Source organism: Hemitrygon akajei, chromosome 21 (assembly GCF_048418815.1).
Source record: "Hemitrygon akajei chromosome 21, sHemAka1.3, whole genome shotgun sequence".
Classification (NCBI taxonomy): Eukaryota; Metazoa; Chordata; class Chondrichthyes; order Myliobatiformes; family Dasyatidae; genus Hemitrygon; species Hemitrygon akajei.
In genome coordinates this window covers 64,921,613-64,940,523 of record NC_133144.1, presented here as the reverse complement: position 1 = coordinate 64,940,523, position 18,911 = coordinate 64,921,613, and the positions used below count along the sequence as shown (strand labels likewise).

The window sequence follows — 18,911 nt, the reverse complement described above, 5'->3', positions numbered from 1 at the left end:
GGAGAGGTAGTAATGGAGGCAAAAGAAATGACAGACAAACTTAATAAGTATTTTGCATCAGTCTACACTGTGGGAGACACTAGTGTGCCAGAAATTTCAAAGATGTCAGGGGGCATGCTATTACTAAGGAGAAGGTACTTGGGAAGCTGAAAGGTCTGATGGTCAGCTGGAGCAGATGGATGAACCCTCAGCATTCTCAAAAAGGTGGCTGAAGAGATTGTGCAGACATTAGTCTGTGGAGAAATTATCTTTCAATAATTTCTAGATTCTGGAATGGTTCTGAAGGATTGGAAAATTGTAAATGTTACTCTACCCTTTAAGAAGGAAGCGAAGCATTGGAAAGGAAATTGTAGGCTGACTTCAGTATTTGGAAAGATGTTGGAGTCCATTATTCAGGATGAGGTTTTGAAGTTATTGGAGGCACACGATAAAGTAGTCCAAAGCCATCAAGGTTTCCTGAAAGGGAAAATCTTGCTTGACAAATCGGTTGGAATTCTTTCAGGAAATAACAGGTAGGATAGACAAAGGAGAGTCAATGGACGTTGTTTACTTGAATTTTTCAGAAGGCCTTTGACAAGGTGCTGCACTTGAAGCTGCTTAACAAGACAAGAGCTCATGGTATTATAGAAAAGGTACAAGCGTGGATAGAAGATTAGCTGATTGGCAGGAAGCAAAGAGTTGGAATTAAGGGGGCCTATTCTGGTTGGCTGCTGGTGATTAGTGGTGTTCCGCAGGTTCCAGTGTTGGGACTGCTTCTGTTCATATTACATGCCAATGCTTTGGATGAAGAATTTGATTGCTTTGTAGCCAGGATTGCAGATGATACTAAGATAGTAGATAGATAGATAGATAGATACTTTATTCATCCCCATGGGGAAATTCAACATTTTTTCCAATGTCCCATACACTTGTTGTAGCAAAAACTCATTACATACAATACTTAACTCAGTAATAATATGATATGCATCTAAATCACTAACTCAAAAAGCATTAATAATAGCTTTAAAAAGAAGTTCTTAAGTCCTGGCAGTTGAATTGTAAAGCCTAATGGCATTGGGGAGTATTGACCTCTTCATCCTGTCTGAGGAGCATTGCATCGACAGTAACCTGTCGCTGAAACTGCTTCTCTGTCTCTGGATGGTGCTATGTAGAGGATGTTCAGGGTTTTCCATAATTGACCGTAGCCTACTCAGCGCCCTTCGCTCAGCTACCGATGTTAAACTCTCCAGTACTTTGCCCACGACAGAGCCCGCCTTCCTTATCAGCTTATTAAGACGTGAGGCGTCCTTCTTCTTAATGCTTCCTCCCCAACACGCCACCACAAAGAAGAGGGCGCTCTCAACAACTGACCTATAGAACATCTTCAGCATCTCACTGCAGACATTGAATGACGCCAACCTTCTAAGGAAGTACAGTCGACTCTGTGCCTTCCTGCACAAGGCATCTGTGTTGGCAGTCCAGTCTAGCTTCTCGTCCAACTGTACTCCCAGATACTTGTAGGTCTTAACCTGGGAAGGTGGTTTTCAGGAAGCAGGGAACCTGCAGGACTTAGACAGATTGGGAGAATGGACAAAGAAGTGGCAATGGAATATAGTGCAGAGTAGTGTACGGTCATGCACTTTGCTAGAAGGAATAAAGGCATAAACTATTTTCTAATCAGGGAGAAAATATAAACATCAGAGATGCAAAGGAATTTGGGATGTCTTGTACAGGATTCCCTAAAGGTTAACTTGCAGATTGAGTCACTGGTAAGGAAGGCAAATGTGACGTTAGCATTTATTGTCTAGTCCTCTTGGAATCAGAGAATGGATGTGATGCTGAGGCATTGGACAGATCACACTTGGAGTATTGTGAGCAGTTTTATGCCACTTATCTAAGAAAAGATGTTCTGGCAGTGGAGAGGGTCCAGAGGAGGCTCAGGAGAATGATTCTGGGAATGAAACTGTTAATATATGAGGAATATTTGATGGCTGCTGGCTTGAACTCACTGCAGTTTAGAAAAATTGGGGGGAGGGGGAGGAATCTCTTTGAAACCTGTCGAATATTGAAAGATGTGGATGTGAAATGCGTTATTTGATTTAACAACCAACACATTCTGAGGATGTGCTGGGGGCAGCCTGCAAGTGTTGCCACACTTCCAGTATCAACGCAGAATGCCCACAATGTTCGGCAGAACAACACAAACAACAACAACAACAACAACAAAACAATTCTTCTTTAATACTTTTTAAATGCCAAGGGTTTGGAGTAACTTCACTCACCCCATCACTGAACTGATTCCACAAACCATAGACTCATTTTCAAGGACTGTACAGCTAGATACTTATTACTTATGTATTTATTGTTGTTATTTTGTTTTTTTTTCTTTTTGTATTTCCACATTCTTTGAGTTAGTGCTGCTGTTCGGGGGGTCTGGGGTTCTTGTACAGAAACTGCTACATGTTACTGTTCATGAACAGTGAGCATCTGGGTGCAAGGGTACCCAGTTGTATGTATTCCAGTTGTATGGTGAAAATGCTCCTGGAATATTGATCCCAGGCCTGGCTTCATTATAGATGTCCAGCTGAGGAATTGCAGCATTAGATTCATCAGACTAATCCCTGGGATTTCTGATGGTTGTCCAAGGAATAGGTAAGCAAACTTCCTGAAGGTATACTTCCTTAAGTTCAGAAGGATGAGTGTCATCGAAATGAAACGTTTAGAATCATTATTACGCTTGACAAATAGGCGTGGCTTTCCCTGTTTGAGGTGTCTAGAGGGTCTTCATCCAGAGGGTAATAAACCTTTGTAATTCTGCCTGAAGATTCTTCAGAATTCTCCCTCTGCCCAAGAGGCCTACGGAAGCTCAGTTACTGAATATCTTCAAGACATGATGAGGTGTTTTGGTCTGTAACGTCAACTGTTTATTTATTTGTTTTGGATACTGCCCGACCTGCTGAGTTCCTGCAGCATTTTGTGTGGGTGTGTGTGTGTTACTCTGGCTTTCCAGCATCTGCAGAACCTCTTGCCTTTATGATTTGCTGCTCCGCTGTGAAGCCTCTTCGAGGGATGTCTACCCTGAAGAAGGGTATGTTTTCTCTTTGATGGGAGTTCAGTGAGACCTTCACCTAGTACTCCCTCTCTGTGATCTCTGACAGTCCTGATGTAGGGGCTCAGCCCAGAACGTTGACTATTTATTCCTCTGCATAGATGCTGCCTGACCTGCTGAGTTCCTCCGGCATTTTGTGTGTGTTGTTCTAGATTTCCGGCATCTGCAGGTCTCTTGTGTTTATGCATTTTTCTGTATGTTTTGATGCACGTGTGATAAATAAATGAAAGAAATGAGTATGAATCTGAGAATTTGTGGCCGTCAGAGTTGGGAATAGAACACAGAATAGTGCTGCACAGGAAGAGGTGCTTCAATTTAAATGCTGGGCCAGATGGACTGAAACAGCAGGGTGTGAGGGTTGGACCGGTTCTGCTCACTGCCCTGTGATGCTTACTCTGCTCTTCACTGCACTGAGGCTTCGGGCCTGCTCTGGCTGCTCTAGGTCTCATGCTGACGACTCACTTCTGTCCGAAATGCTATTTGCTTATTTTTATTGATTGCGTGATTTGTTTTTTTTTCTCTCTCTGCACGTTGGGTGTTTGTCGGTCTTTTTTAAATGGGTTCTTTTGGTTTCTTGTAGCTGCATTGAAGGAGATGAATTTCAAGCATATAATGTGTACGTACTTCGATAATAAATGTACTTTGAACAACAACATTGTGCCCAAACAATTAGTAATTAAATGACCAACTAAACTCATCCCTTCTGCCGACACCATGATCATAATCTTCTTTTTCCTCACATTCAGGTGTCTTGTCTAAATGTCCCTAATGTATCTGCCTCGACCACACCCCAGAGAGCACACTCCAGGCACCCACCTCCCTGTTTGATTTTTAAAAAGCCTGCCCCCTCCCACCTTAAATACATGCCCTCTGGTATTAGACATTTCAGCCCCGGGAAGCTGAAGCTCCCTGTCAACTCTACCTATGCCTCTCATAATGTTACAAACATCTGTCGGATCTCCCCTCAGCCTCTGTTGCTCCAGAGAAAACAGCCAAGTTTGTCCAACCTCTCATTATAGCACATGGCCTCAAATACAGGCAGCATCCTGATAAACCTCTTCTGCATCCTCTCCAAAACCTCAACATCATTCCTTTAATGATTCAGTACTCCAGATGTGGCCTTACCAGAGTTTTAAAAGCTGCAACATACCTTGCTGCATTTTGAACTCAGTGCCTTGACTAATAAAGGCAAGCGTGCCACATGCCTTCTTAACCATCCTATCAACCTGTGTAGACACTTCCAGGGAGCTGTGAACTTGGACCCCAAGGTCCCTCTGCTCATCTACACTGTCAGAATGTTAACAGATTTATTTTGCTCTCTGCAGAATGAAGTTGCTGATTGTTCCCCTTTTCCTCCTCCTGTTGTCTTTGGTATCCTTGAAGATCTCCGCCGGGGCCAAGATAATGGTTATTCCACCCATCATGTTTGAGAGCCACCTGCAGATATTCCGGACGCTGGCCAAGGCTCTGTACAGCCAAGGGCACGAGGTAGTCCTTGTGGTGTCCGAGGGGCGAGAAATCGAGCAGTCCCCATACTACCGGTCTCAGCTGTACCCTGGGATGTTCACCAGTCAGACTGCCGACGACTTCCTGCAGGAGAGAATGAGGAACATTTTCTCTGGTAGGCTGACCTCCCTGGAACTGTTTGGCATTCTGGAATCCTACACAGCAAACTGTGACAGGATGGTGGGCAATCGAGAATTGGAGAGTCGTCTGAGGGAAGAGAAGTTTGATCTGTTACTGGTGGACCCCAATGAAATGTGTGGCTACGTCTATGCTGAGATCTTGGGCTTAAAACACGTGACATTTTCCACTGGGCTGTGGTTCCCAGCGGAGCTCGGGGCTCCTGCACCTATTTCCTACGTCCCGGAATTTAATTCTCTCATGACCGATCGGATGAACCTCTTGGAACGTGCATGGAACGCTTTGATTTACATTGTCAGCCGCATAGGCACCAGATGGGCCATCCTTCCAAAATACGATGCAATTGTGCAGAAGCACAAAGTGGGATCCTCCAGGTCGATGATGGAGGTTGTCCAAGGCTCGAGCATGTTCCTTCTCTGTACGGATGTGGCTCTGGAGTTTCCGCGTCCCACTCTGCCCACAATTGTGTTTGTGGGAGGAATCCTCACCAGGCAGGCAAACCCACTGTCAGAGGTGAGTTACACCAATCACTCTTTAACCAAAGGCCCCATTTTGCCGGGTCTTGAGGGAGAGAGCTTGAGCAGGATGGGACTTTATTCTCTGAACATAGAAGACTGAAGGGTGAACTTACAGAGGTCTATAAAACCGTGAGGGTTGTAGAAGGGGTGAATGCGCACAGTCTTTTTCACAGGGTTGAGGAATAAATGATTAAAGGGCATGGGTTTATGGTGAGAGAGGAGAGATTTCATTGGAATTTGAGGGGCAACATTTTCACCCTGAAGGTGGTCAGTATTACAGCCTCAGAATACAGCGACGCCCTTTAGGACAGAGATGAGGAGGAACTTCTTTTATTAATTTTTTTATTAGTTTTTCAAAACATTTTACAAAATTAAAAACCCCAAATCCCAATGAGGAGCATTAATACAGTGCAAGGTTAAGCATACAATAACAATATGCTACAGAGGAAGAGAATTTAACAAAAAAGCACCTAAATTAAAGACAAGTGAGCTTAGTGTCCTCCCCAAACCCCACAACACAAGAAAAAAACAACAACAATTCCAGACCAACCACCACACAGTATAGAGAGTATAAGTCCGGACAGTCAAACTCCCAGACTGTGAATACACTTAGCAACACAGGATAATAATGCCTACTACCAGAAAAAGAAAGGGAGCTGAAAGCAAGGGACCGAAAAGAAAAAAAAACCCTAGTCAAGAGGAAGGTTATGAAAGTACTTGATAAAAGGCCCCCAGATCTTATGGAACTTTAAATCCGAATTGAGAACTGAATAATGAATTTTTTTCGAGGTCCAAGCAGGCCATAATGTCGTTAAGCCATTGCGCATGAGTGGGCGGGGCAACATCTCTCCATCTAAGGAGGATCAAGCGTCTCGCCAGGAGAGAGGCAAAGGATAGTATTCGGCATTTGGTCGGACCCAGACATAAATCTGTCTCGCCCCAAAAAACCGAACAGGGCAATTAAGGGGTTAGGTTCTAGGTGCTGATTCAGAATACCCGATAGTGTAGTGAAGACATCTTTCCAGAATTTCTCCAAGCTAGGACAGAGCCAGTACATATGGATGAGAGAGGCCACGCCCCCTCTTGCATTTATCACAGAGCGGACTAATGCCAGGGTAGAATCGAGATAGTTTAGATTTAGACATATGGGCTCTATGAACAATCTTAAACTGTAAGAGACAATGGCGAGCACAAAGAGAGGTTGAGTTAACCGATTTGAGAACTGAATCCCAGCTCTCCTCGGATAAGGAGATATTTAAATCCTGCTCCCAGGCCATTTTAATTTTATCCACAGGGGCCCATCGTAAGGCTGCTAGTTTATCTTGGATAATTGAAATTAAACCTTTACCTAGTGGATTAATGGAGAGAAATAGGTCCATAGCATTTTTCGCAGGCATTTCAGGAAAGTTAGGAATTAAAGGAGCAGTAAAGTGTCGAATTTGGAGATATCTGAAAAAGTGAGCGTTAGGCAGGTTGAACTTAACAGAGAGCTGTTGAAAAGAAGCGAAGCGATTATCAATTAAGAGATCTTCAAAATGTCTAATGCCCTTCCTGTACCAAACATGGAATGCTGAATCGAACGTGGTAGGTAAAAAAAGGTGATTATGTGCGACAGGGCTAGAAATGGAAAACCCCTGGAAACCATAGCATTTTCTGAACTGAGGAGGAACTTCTTTAGCCAGAGGGCGGTGAATCTGTTATAGCTGTGGAGACCAAGTCATTGGGTATATTTAAAGCAGAGGTTGATAGGTTTTTGGTGAGGCAGGGTGTCAAAGGTTACAGGGAGGAGACAGGAAAATGGGATTGGAATGCATTAAAAAAATCAGCCATGATGGATTGGCAGAACAGACTTGATGGGCCGATTGGCCTAATTGTGCTCCTATCTCTTATTGTATATGGAATAAGCTGCCATAGGAAGTGACTGTCAGATACATTAACGATATTTGAAAGACACTTGCATGGGTACGTGAATAAGAAAGGTTGAGGAATATGGACTGAATGTGGGCAAATAGAGCTAACTCAAAAGGGAATCTTGGTTGACCAAGGACTAGATGGGCTGAATGGCCTGCTTCCATGCTGTATGACTCTAGGAGCTGTAATGATACACACAGTGCAAACTAGACAGTTTCAAATAATGGGCATTGAGAAGAAGAGAGTGTCAAGTCCCAGACAGCTTAACCCCTGAGGTGAAAAATGAGACCAAGTATGGATTTGCAATTTAAACAAAAAGGAGGAAAATAAACTCTATTTTGGATGCTGAAGACACTGAGGTCAAGTGGTATCTTCTGAGGGAGGAAAGTGACCCAATCTGAAGTTATGAAGCAGAGGAGGGCGAGTGTTGGAGTCTATAACTTAGGAAGTAAGACAGTTTAAAAAACTGTAACTCAGACAGTTAAAACAATACTTCTGACATTCTCCTTATACTTTCCTTCAATTACTTAAAATTATGCCCTCTCATGTTAACCATTTCAGCTCTGGGGGAAATGTCTCTGGCTGCCCACTCTATCTAAGCCTCTTAGCATCTTGTACACCAAGTCATTTCACATCCTCCTTCACTCCCAAGCTGGCTTAACCTATCTTCATAGACTTGCTCTAAACCAGTCAGCAATCTGGTAAATCTCCTCTGCACCTTCTCTAAAGTTTCCATATCAGTCCTATAATGAGGCATCAGAAATGAGTTCAAATAAAAGTACTAAAAGGGAGTTCAGACTGTAATTAGGTTTGCACACCATTTTTGAGGAAAACTCCAATAAGTTTCTTGTCATATACACCAGGTGCAATGAAATGCTTTGTTTGTGTGAAGCACACAGAGTAAACAGTGTCCATGGTAATAACAAATACAAGGAACAACAGAATGGTGCAGAGGTTGCAGGAGTTGGAGAGGTGCTAATTGAGAGGTTGCCCATTCTGATATGTCTATCCATGGCCTCCTCTACTATCAAGATGAATCCACATTCAGGTTGGAGGAACAACACTTTATATACCGGCTGGGTAGCCTCCAACCTGATGGACATTGACTTCTTTAACTTACGTTAATGCCCCTCCTCCCCTGCTTACCCCATCCCTGACATATTTAGTTGTTTGTTTTTTTTTCTCTCTCTCTGCCCATCACTCTGCCTGTTCTCCATCTCCCTCTGGTGCTCCCCCCTCCCCCTTTCTTTCTCCCGAGGCCTCCCGTCCCATGATCCTTTCCCTTCTCCAGCTCTGTATCACTTTCGCCAATCACCTTTCCAGCTCTTAGCTTCACCCCACCCCCTCCGGTCTTCTCCTATCATTTCGCATTTCCCCCTCCCCCCACTACTTTCAAATCTCTTACTGTCTTTCCTTTCAGTTAGTCCTGACGAAGGGTCTCGGCCTGAAATGTTGACAGTACTTCTCCTTGTAGATGCTGCCTGGCCTGCTGTGTTCCACCAACATTTTGTGTGTGTTGTTTGCTAAAGAGATAGCAGGTACATTGGTTATAAACTTTCAAGAATCACTTGATTCTGGCATGGTCCAGGAGGACTACAAGATTACAAATGTTAAGAGGGAGGAAGGCAAAAGAAAGAAAATTACTGTCAGCCGAATCTCCGTGACTGGGAAAGTGTTGGAGTCTATTAGTACGGGGTACTTGAAGAGTGATGATAAAATAAGTCAAAAGCAGCATTGTTTCTGTACAGGGAAATCTTGCCTGACAAATCTGTTAGTGTTCTTTGAGGAAGTAACAAGCAGGATGGACAAAGGAGAGGCAGTGGATGCCAATTACTTGGAATTTCAGAAAGCATTTGATAAGGTGCCTCACACGAGGCTACTTAAGGTAAAATCCTATGGCATTACAGGAAAGATACTGGCATTGATAGAGGAATGGCTGACAGGCAGGAGGTGGTGAGAGGGAATAAGGGGGTCTTTTCTGGTTGGCTGCTGGTGACTAGTGGTGTTCCTTGGGTCAGTATTGGGGCTGCTACTTTTCACATTGTTTGTCAGTGATTTAGATAATGGAATTGATAGCACTGTGGCAAAGTTTGCAGATGATATGAAGATAGTTAGAGGGGTAGGTGGTGTTGAGGAAACAATGTGATTGCAGCAGAACTTAGACAAATTGGAAGAATGGGCAAATAATGGCAGATGGAATACAGTATTTGGAAATGTGTGGTAATGCAGTTTGATAAAAGGAACAAAAGTGAAGAATATTATCAAAATGGGGAGAAAATTCAAAAATCGGAGGTGCAAAGGGACTTAGGAGTCCTTGTGCAAGACTCCCAGAAGGTTAATTTACAGGTTAAGTCTGTGGTAAAGAAGGCAAATGCAATGTTGGCATTCATTTTAAGGGGAGTAGAATATAAAAACAAGGAGATAATGCTGAGGCTTTGTAAGACACTAGGCAGGCTGCATTTGGAGTATTATCAACAGTTTTGAGCCCCATATCTGCAAAAGGATATGTTGTCATGAGAGAGAGTTCAAAGGAGGTTCATGAAGATGATTCTGGGAATGAAGGGGTTAACATATGAGGAGCGTTTGGCAGCTTTGGGTCTGTGCTCACTGGAATTTAGAAGAATGCAGGGGGATCTCATTGAAACCTACTGAATGTTGAAAGGACTAGAAAGGGTGGATGTGGAGAGGATATCTCCTGTTGTGGGGGTATCCAGCACTAGAGGGCACAGTCTCAATATTGAAGGGTGATCCTTTAGAACAGAGGTGAGGAAGAATTACTTTAGTCAGAGAGTGGTGAGTTGTAGATTGTTCCGCCACAGTCTGCTGTGGAGACCAAGACTGTGGATATATTTAAAGTGAAAATTGTCAGTTTCCTGATGGTCAGTGCATCAAAGGATATGGCAAGAAGGTAGATGTATGGGGTTGAATGGGATCTGGGATCAGCCATGATGAAATAGCAGAGCAGACTTGATGGGCTGAATGGCCTAATTCTGCTCCTATGTCTTATGGAGAGCTGAAAGAAATGTTAAAGTGACAATAAGGGAAGAGTTAGTGTTGAGTTCGAGAACGTGGCCACACTAGTTTATTTATTTAAAGATACAACCCAGAAAAGACTCTTTTAGCCCAACAAGCTGCACCGCCCATCAACCCAGCTATTTAACACTAGTCTAATCACAGGATAACTTACAATAACTAATTGACCTACCAACCGATATGCCTTTGGATGTGGAAGGAAACTCGTGCGTCACTGGAAGGAGGTACAAACGTCTTCCAGGCTGTGTCGGAATTGAACTCTGAACTCTGATGGCCCGAGCTGTAATGGCATCACGCTGACTGCTACGTGACTGTGGTGCCCATTGTCAAAGAAGTGATTGATTCGGAAATCTGACAGCAGTTGTCACAATAATTTCTCGTGCTATTTATTACATAAGTGTTGCCCCTACTGGTGGTGTGTATGGTGGAAGGTCAGGGGCAGGTCGGACAGGTATCTCCTGGAACGAACCAATCTGTGAAAAGGGACCTGTGTGCAAATCAGAATCGCGTTTATTATCACTGACACGTCGTGAAATTTGTTCTCTTTTGGGCAGCAGTACAGTGTATGACATAAAATATACTATAAATTACTATAAGAAACACTGGTAATAACAAAAAATAGTACAAGAAGGGAGCAAGAACAGTGGGGTAGTGTTCGTGGACTGTACAAAAATCTCATGGCAGAGAGGAAGAAGCTGTTCCTGAAACATTGGATGTGTGTCTTCAGGCTCCTGTAGGTCCTCTCCGACAGTAGGAATGAGAAGCGGGCTCGTCCTGGGTGGCGGGGCCTCGTGATGATGGATTCTGCCTATTCGAGACATCGCCAGATGCCAGGGTTGGAATGGTGACTGCCCATAGTCCAGAACGGAGGCTGTACTAAGGACACCGAAAGGTTACTGATTGTGGTGTGTAACATATATGAAAGTCAAAAGTAGCTGTGGATTCTTTTGTCCGTGAATTATTAGAGTTATAAAATGAGAAACAGCTCCTTTGTTCCATGCGATCAAGATTCCCATCTAAGCCAGTCCCATTTGCCCACATCGCTTTTAACCTTTCCTATCCATGTACCTGTCCAAGTCTGCTTTTTAATGTCCCTCCCTCAAGCACTTCCTCTGGCAACTCCTTCCATATTCTAACCACCCTCTGTGTGGAAAAGGTTACCCCTCAGCTTCCTATAAAATCTCTACCCTCTCAACTTAAACTTAAGCTTTCTAGTTTTTGATTCCACAACTCTGGGAGAAATATGTTCACCCTGTCTCTGCCCCTCATGATTTTGTACATCCCCATAAGATCATCTCTCATTCTCCTATGCTGCAGTGAATCAAGTCCCAACCTCTCTCGAAAACTCAGTCCTTCCTGGTAAAATCCTCTTCCATCTCCTCTGCACTCTTCAGCTTCATGACATCTTCCCCATAGTAGGGTGATCAAAACTGAACACTGTACTCCAAACGCAGCCTCACCAATATCTTGTAAAACTGCAACAGCTCACATGTTTGATAGACATGAAGGCCAGTGTACCAAAACCCTTCACCACCTTGTCTGCCTGTAATGTTGCTTTCAGGGATCCATGTTCTTATATTTAACATTCAAGGGAAGTTTGGATGTGAGGGGTATGGAGGGATGGCCCAGATGGGACTAGGCAGGATAGTAATTTAGAACAGACTAGATGGGCTGAATGGCTTGTTTCTGTGCTGTAGTGCTCTATGACTCTGTTTTATAACAGAGCATTCAAAGCAAAACAACACCTACTCAGTTTTAATGTGGAGCTTTCAATCTTCCTGATTACTTGGATGAACGTGTTGTTAAACATGTTCTCTGCTGTCATAGATGTTGCCATGCCAACTTGGTGGCAGAGCTGGGCCTGGCGTGTGGAGACAGGCTTGTCCCAGTGATCAGTACAGTGGCACAATAATGAGTTTAATGATGCAGTCTTGATTCAAGTGGTTAATGGTACCCATGCAGACAACAAATAGGAAAATACGTTTCAATAGATTTTTTTTTTGCGCTTTGCATTGGGTCTGAAGCACAAATGGTTAAGTGACTTGTTGTACGGAGTGACGAAGCTTTTCCATGTCAAGTTGACACTTGTCCTAGTTGTATGTGGGTCAGCTCTGGTGAAGTTGAGTGGCATTTTGTAGAAGTGTTGAAGCTGCTTGTCCACTTGTTCTGCTTGTTAATTGAACCCATATTCGTGGACAATTTAGCGACAGTTAATTAATGGCCTTGTGGTTAGAGAGTGGGCAAATGCAAGTGTAATTTCTCCTTGTTTGTGGGTCCTCAACAAGTCTCTGGTAATAAAATTACCTCTCACAGTAGAGTGCTAGTTGGTACAAAAGTGCAGAGCCAATTTGCAGTGGGTGCTTTAAACCCCACTGAACGTGCTGCCCTGGGGTTCCAGCTAAAGCCCACATCAGGAACTGAAAAGTATTGGGTGCTTGTCTCTCGAGCCTTCCTTCAGCCAGAGTGCGGTGAATCTGTGGAATTCATTGCCACTGACGGCTGTGGAGGTTGAGTCACTGGGTATCCTTACAGTGGAGGTTGAGTCACTGGATATATTTACAGTGGAGGTTGAGTCACTGGGTATCCTTACAGTGGAGGTTGAGTCACTGGATATCCTTACAGTGGAGGTTGAGTCACTGGGTATCTTTACAGCGGAGGTTGATAGGTTTTTGAATAGTCAGGGCACCAAAGGTTATTAGGAGAAACAGGAGAATGGGGTTGAGAGGGATCTGGGATCAGCCATGATGGAATGGAGGAGAGGACTTGATGGGCTGAGTGGCCTCATTCTGCTCTGCTGTGTAATGGTTCTCTGGCTGAAAAGGCCAGGAGGCTGACCATCACTGTAGCTGTGAGCACTCACGCGTTTCATTTGCGGGGAGGCTCGTGGGCTGCCGTGTCAGCTGGTCTGTGATGTGGGAAGGCCGGGGCGATGCCGATCCAGTCCAGCACTGTCCCAGCTGCTCCTGTAAATACAGCAACTGCTTCAGAGGCACGGTGAGCAGGCAGCTTGAAGTGAACGGTGACGGATGGATAATGTAGAGGGTGGTTAATTAAAGCGGTGATGTGCTGATGAAAGAGTGGAAATTATTCTGTGTGTGTCACTGCAGTGTGAGAGCGAGCATTGAGGACTCTGTCCCTCAGGGTGTTGAAATTAACATCTGTGTCCTTGAGAGGAGAAGAAGCCAGTATTTGTCTTTTGCAATCCTTAGACATAGATAAAAATAGTTAGAATATAGAACAGTATAGGCCCTTTGGCCCACAAAGCTGAGCTGATCTTTTAACCGAATTCAAGATCAACCCTTCCCTCCCACATAGCCCTCCATTTTTCTTTTATCCGTGTGTCTGAGTCTCTTAAATGTCCCTAATGTGTCCACCTGTACCATCACACTGGCAACATGTCGCATGCACCCACCACACTCAAAGACTACTAACATACCCCCTATGTTTTCCTCCAATCTCCTCAAATTATACCCTCTTGTATTAGCTGCTTCTGCCCTGGGAGTGGACAACCAGCAAGGTGCTGTTTATCCTCTCTTACTTACCTCTGTCCCTTAACATCTTGTACGCCTCTATCAAGTCACCTCTCATTCTCCTTCACTCCAAAGAGGAAAAAACCTTAATCTGCTCAATGTATGCTCAAAAGACATGCTCTCTAATCCAGGCAGCATCCTGGTAAATCTCCTCTGCACCCTCTCTAAAGCTTCCACATCCTTTCTATAGTGAGGCAACCCAAACTGACACAATATTCGAAGTGTGGTCTAACCAGGGTTTTATAGAGCTGCAACATTATCTCACAGCTCTTGAACTTAATCCTTCAACTAATGAAAGCCAACACACCATATGCCTTCTTAACCGCCCTATCAACTTGTATGACAACTTTGAGGGATCTCCAAGTTCCATCTGTTCCTCCACACTGCTAAGAATCCTGCCATTGATGTTGTACACTGCCTTAAAGGAGATTTACTGTGAACACTGCAGAAGTCTGCAGTTGATCGCAATACAGCTTGTCCTCTGGCGGGTGGGGGAAATTGATAGCAATACAGCTTGTCCTGTGGCGGGTGGGGGAAATTGATCGCAACAGCTTGTCCTCTGGCGGGTGGGGGAGTTGATCGCAATACAGCTTGTCCTCTGGCGGGTGGGGGAAATTGATCGCAATACAGCTTGTCCTGTGGCGGGTGGGGGAAATTGATCGCAATACAGCTTGTCCTCTGGCGGGTGGGGGAGTTGATCGCAATACAGCTTGTCCTCTGGCGGGTGGGGGAGTTGATCGCAATACAGCTTGTCCTCTGGCGGGTGGGGGAAATTGATCGCAATACAGCTTGTCCTCTGGCGGGTGGGGGAGTTGATCGCAATACAGCTTGTCCTCTGGCGGGTGGGGGAGTTGATCGCAATACAGCTTGTCCTCTGGCGGGTGGGGGAGTTGATCGCAATACAGCTTGTCCTCTGGCGGGTGGGGGAGTTGATCGCAATACAGCTTGTCCTCTGGCGGGTGGGGGAAATTGATCGCAATACAGCTTGTCCTCTGGCGGGTGGGGGAGTTGATCGCAATACAGCTTGTCCTCTGGCGGGTGGGGGAGTTGATCGCAATACAGCTTGTCCTCTGGCGGGTGGGGGAGTTGATCGCAATACAGCTTGTCCTCTGGCGGGTGGGGGAGTTGATCGCAATACAGCTTGTCCTCTGGCGGGTGGGGGAGTTGATCGCAATACAGCTTGTCCTCTGGCGGGTGGGGGAGTTGATAGCAATACAGCTTGTCCTCTGGTGGGTGGGGGAAATTGATCACAATACAGCTTGTCCTCTGGCGGGTGGGGGAAATTGATCACAATACAGCTTGTCCTCTGGTGGGTGGGGGAGGAGAGAGCAGTACAGCTTGTCCTCTGGCGGGTGGGGGAAATTGATAGCAATACAGCTTGTCCTCTGGCGGGTGGGGGAAATTGATCACAATACAGCTTGTCCTCTGGCGGGTGGGGGAAATTGATCACAATACAGCTTGTCCTCTGGCGGGTGGGGGAGTTGATCGCAATACAGCTTGTCCTCTGGCGGGTGGGGGAGTTGATCGCAATACAGCTTGTCCTCTGGCGGGTGGGGGAGTTGATCGCAATACAGCTTGTCCTCTGGCGGGTGGGGGAGTTGATCGCAATACAGCTTGTCCTCTGGCGGGTGGGGGAGTTGATCGCAATACAGCTTGTCCTCTGGCGGGTGGGGGAGTTGATAGCAATACAGCTTGTCCTCTGGTGGGTGGGGGAAATTGATCACAATACAGCTTGTCCTCTGGCGGGTGGGGGAAATTGATCACAATACAGCTTGTCCTCTGGTGGGTGGGGGAGGAGAGAGCAGTACAGCTTGTCCTCTGGCGGGTGGGGGAAATTGATAGCAATACAGCTTGTCCTCTGGCGGGTGGGGGAAATTGATAGCAATACAGCTTGTCCTCTGGCGGGTGGGGGAAATTGATCACAATACAGCTTGTCTGATGGCGAGTGGGGGAAATTGATCACAATACAGCTTGTCCTCTGGCGGGTGGGGGAGGAGAGAGCAGTAGTGACTCCAGCCTGGACCACACCGCCCCTGGTGGAGTGCGCCGGCTTCTCCTTGAGACAGCTTGGGCTTCCTTCCACATTCCAAAGACAAGGTGAATGATAAATAGTTAAATTAATGTATTATTATCATGTACTGAGGTACAGTGGAAAAAGTTGTCCTGCATACCATTCATTCAGATCAACTCAATACATAGTGCATTGAGCTATTAGAAGATAGAATAGCATAATGCAAATTAAAGTGTAACAGCGGCAGAGAAAGTGCAATGCAGGTGGACAATTAGTTGGAAAGATCATAACAAGGTGGATTGTGAGGACAAAACTCTTATTTTATCTTACTAGGGGACTGTTCAATTGTTCAATAATCTTATAGCAGTGGGATGGAAGCTGTCCTTCACCCTAGTGATGTGTGCTTTTAAAAATTATCTCTTGCCCGGTGGGTGGTGGGGGTGAATATAGAATATCTGGGGGGATGTTATGGGTCTTTGATTATCTTGGCTTCTTTAGGGTCCAAGGGTCCTTTACGGAGGCAGTGAGAAGTGTAGACAGACTTCACAGAGGGGAAGGCTGGTTTCCTGTGTTGTAATGAGTTGTGTCCACAACTCTGCACATTTTTGTTTTACAATCCTGCCCAGTCTCTCTGGTCATATTCTATTGGTCTCTTAAAATTAAACAATTACCCTCAAAAGATAATTGGCAGGTAAGCTGTTTTGAACTATGCTTTGGAAACTCAATATCTAAAACTGTAAGGATGCAGAATCAGTTGAGACTTTTAAACACCAACACAAAACTTTATTTATTTAACCCTACTTTTAACTAACATCTTTTTGTCTTTCATTTTCATGTTTGCAGCTTATCCCATTGTAAAGCATTTTTAATTACTTTGTGTGGAAAGTGCTCTATAAATAAGTTATCATTATTTTGGCAGTCATGTGTAGATGGATTTGCAGTAGAATCTGTGAGTGGACAGGTGGCTGAGGTCGCAGGGTTGAGAATAATCATGGTGGAAGTATTGCTTTCTGTCCTTAACAACTGTAAGTTCCCTTTAAGATGCAGGTGAATGGTAGGATCTGGGAGCATTTGATGAGAATGTGTGGAGAATATTTCTTGGCCTGACTACGTGTCTCTGTTCTTTAGTAATACTGGGTTTTTGCAATTAGCTTGGTGTTAGGAATTCAGATGTTATGGAATTATGTGAATGCACAGTTGTTGATTTAAATAAGAATCTGTCTTCAGTTCTTAGTGTCAATTGCATGCAGTGAACAGTTTAAAGTTAAAAGGACAGCTTTGTTATCAGATGTATTGTCGACAGCAGGCAGCTGACTCACAGCAAGTGGTTGGCTGCTCGAGGGAAATGGTTTGCAAAGTGAGATGACCATGAAACATAATCAGTTCAATGCAAGTCAGTGGGGATGTGGTAACTGGCTGGCATCAAATCAGGCATGTGGACTGAATTTGTTTTGCAACATTGTGACTTAACTCCCTAGGAAGTTCATAGACCAGGCAGATGAGCATCAATTAGCACATTAAACATGGTCTCAGGCATATTTGTTGGGACATTTGTGTACTCAGAGAGTCGGCCCTCACAGCGTTAGTTCTGGGAACTGGCATCAATGTCTTCAGAAGCTTTTCGACCACCTTGTGTTGAACTTTGTAGATATACCTGGGCAGATACTTTGGGACATTTAAGAAACTCTTAAATAGGCGCATGGTTGACAGAAAAATGGAGGTCCATGTAGGAGGGAGAGTGAAGGGGTGGAGATGCATCCCAACCAAAGAAGGTATTAGATACTCCTTTCCTTCCCTACCCTGATCAGGGTCATGTGAAGCCATGGGAGCAGGTGGTGGATGGTCGTATGAGGGACTGCTGCATATCACAGTCCTGGTTAGCAACCACTGACACCAGGCAATCTCTGAAGAATACTGTGCCACAGTGTTCTATGTGGAACTCAGCAGAAATAATAACAGACCCCAAAAATATTGAAGTACAATGTCATTGTAGCTCTTGGAATTGGATTGACTCACCTGCTGTAACCTTTGATCTTAAGAATATTTACTTATTGAGATACAGGGTGAAGTAAATCTGATTTTCATGTTTGCTAAGGGCAGAATTTGTGCAAGAAGTACCAAAAGGCTCTTGGGGGAGAAATCTAACTTCACTAAGATTGAGATTAGAAGGTGGTGGCTGTTGACACAGTGGAGGGCCTGGTTAGATCGTCGTTGATAATTCTGCAGCTTCTGTGATGACTCAGCATGAAAGTGAGGGAGGGAAGCACAGTTCTGGTGTACCATTCTATGAAGGGTATACTTGTTACAGAAGGCATTTCATGAAGATTCAGTAGATTTTCCTTGGATTGGGGATTCTATCACTGAGGGTTGACAAAGGATGTGGTTCCATGCTGTAGAGTTGACAAATGTAAGAGGTGATAGAACAGACATGAAATGATCTACTCTAGAGTTCATGGAGTTATGTAAGTAGCTAAACAGGCCACTCGGCTAACCATGTTAATGCACGTGGGGAAGATTTTCAGAATCAAGCATCAGATGTTTAGTGTGGAAGTACAACAACACAGGTTGGGGAAACAGCACTGCTTTTATTTCTGCCATGGGCTATCAAAAAGTCCAAATGTAATGATGCCTTAGGATTAGTAAAACAATCTCTCAGAAAAGAGAGCTGAGAATGGAGTGCTCAACTCTGCCGAGGTGTCCAACAGGTGTGCTTTGTCTGAAGGTACTGTCAGCCTGGGTGCAGGACGCGACGGATGGGGTGGTGGTCGTGTCGTTCGGTGCTGGAGTCAAGTACCTGTCTGAAGATTTAACCACAAAGTTAGCAGCTGCTCTTGGTCGCCTACGCCAGAGAGTCATATGGAGGTAAGGGGGAAGTGGGGTGTGGATGAGGAGGACGGGAGAAAGAGTGAAGAGGGAATGGGGAGAGGGAGGGACACTAATCTCCGGCTAAAGAAAATCCTCATCTCTGTTCTAAAAGGATACTATTATTCTGAGGCTGTATCCTCTGGTCTTGGACTCTCCCACCATGGGACACAGTCTCTTCACCTCCACTCAACAAGGCCTTTCATCTTGATAGGTTTCAATGAGGTCACCCCTCATTCTTCTGAATTCTAATGGATACGGGCCCAGTGCCATCAAACAGGTTAAAAGCGATATGGGCAAATGGGACTGGCAGC

The 18,911-nt window shown here is 44.8% G+C and overlaps 1 protein-coding gene across 7 annotated transcripts in view; it reads left to right on the top strand.

Moving 5' to 3' along the window:
* LOC140714389 (2-hydroxyacylsphingosine 1-beta-galactosyltransferase-like) overlaps window positions 1-18,911 on the top strand; it is a 32,028-nt gene that overhangs the window by 8,342 nt on the left and 4,775 nt on the right. For 3 of the 7 annotated variants that reach the window (XM_073025620.1, XM_073025624.1, XM_073025626.1), the window contains exons 2-3: window positions 4,414-5,245; window positions 18,458-18,597. In XM_073025620.1, coding sequence (XP_072881721.1) covers window positions 4,414-5,245; window positions 18,458-18,597 — 972 coding nt within the window. Of the gene's footprint in view, window positions 1-2,955; window positions 3,068-4,413; window positions 5,246-18,457; window positions 18,598-18,911 lie in introns of those variants that run through there. The other 4 variants (XM_073025627.1, XM_073025621.1, XM_073025623.1 and 1 more) reach the window with 2 other exon arrangements.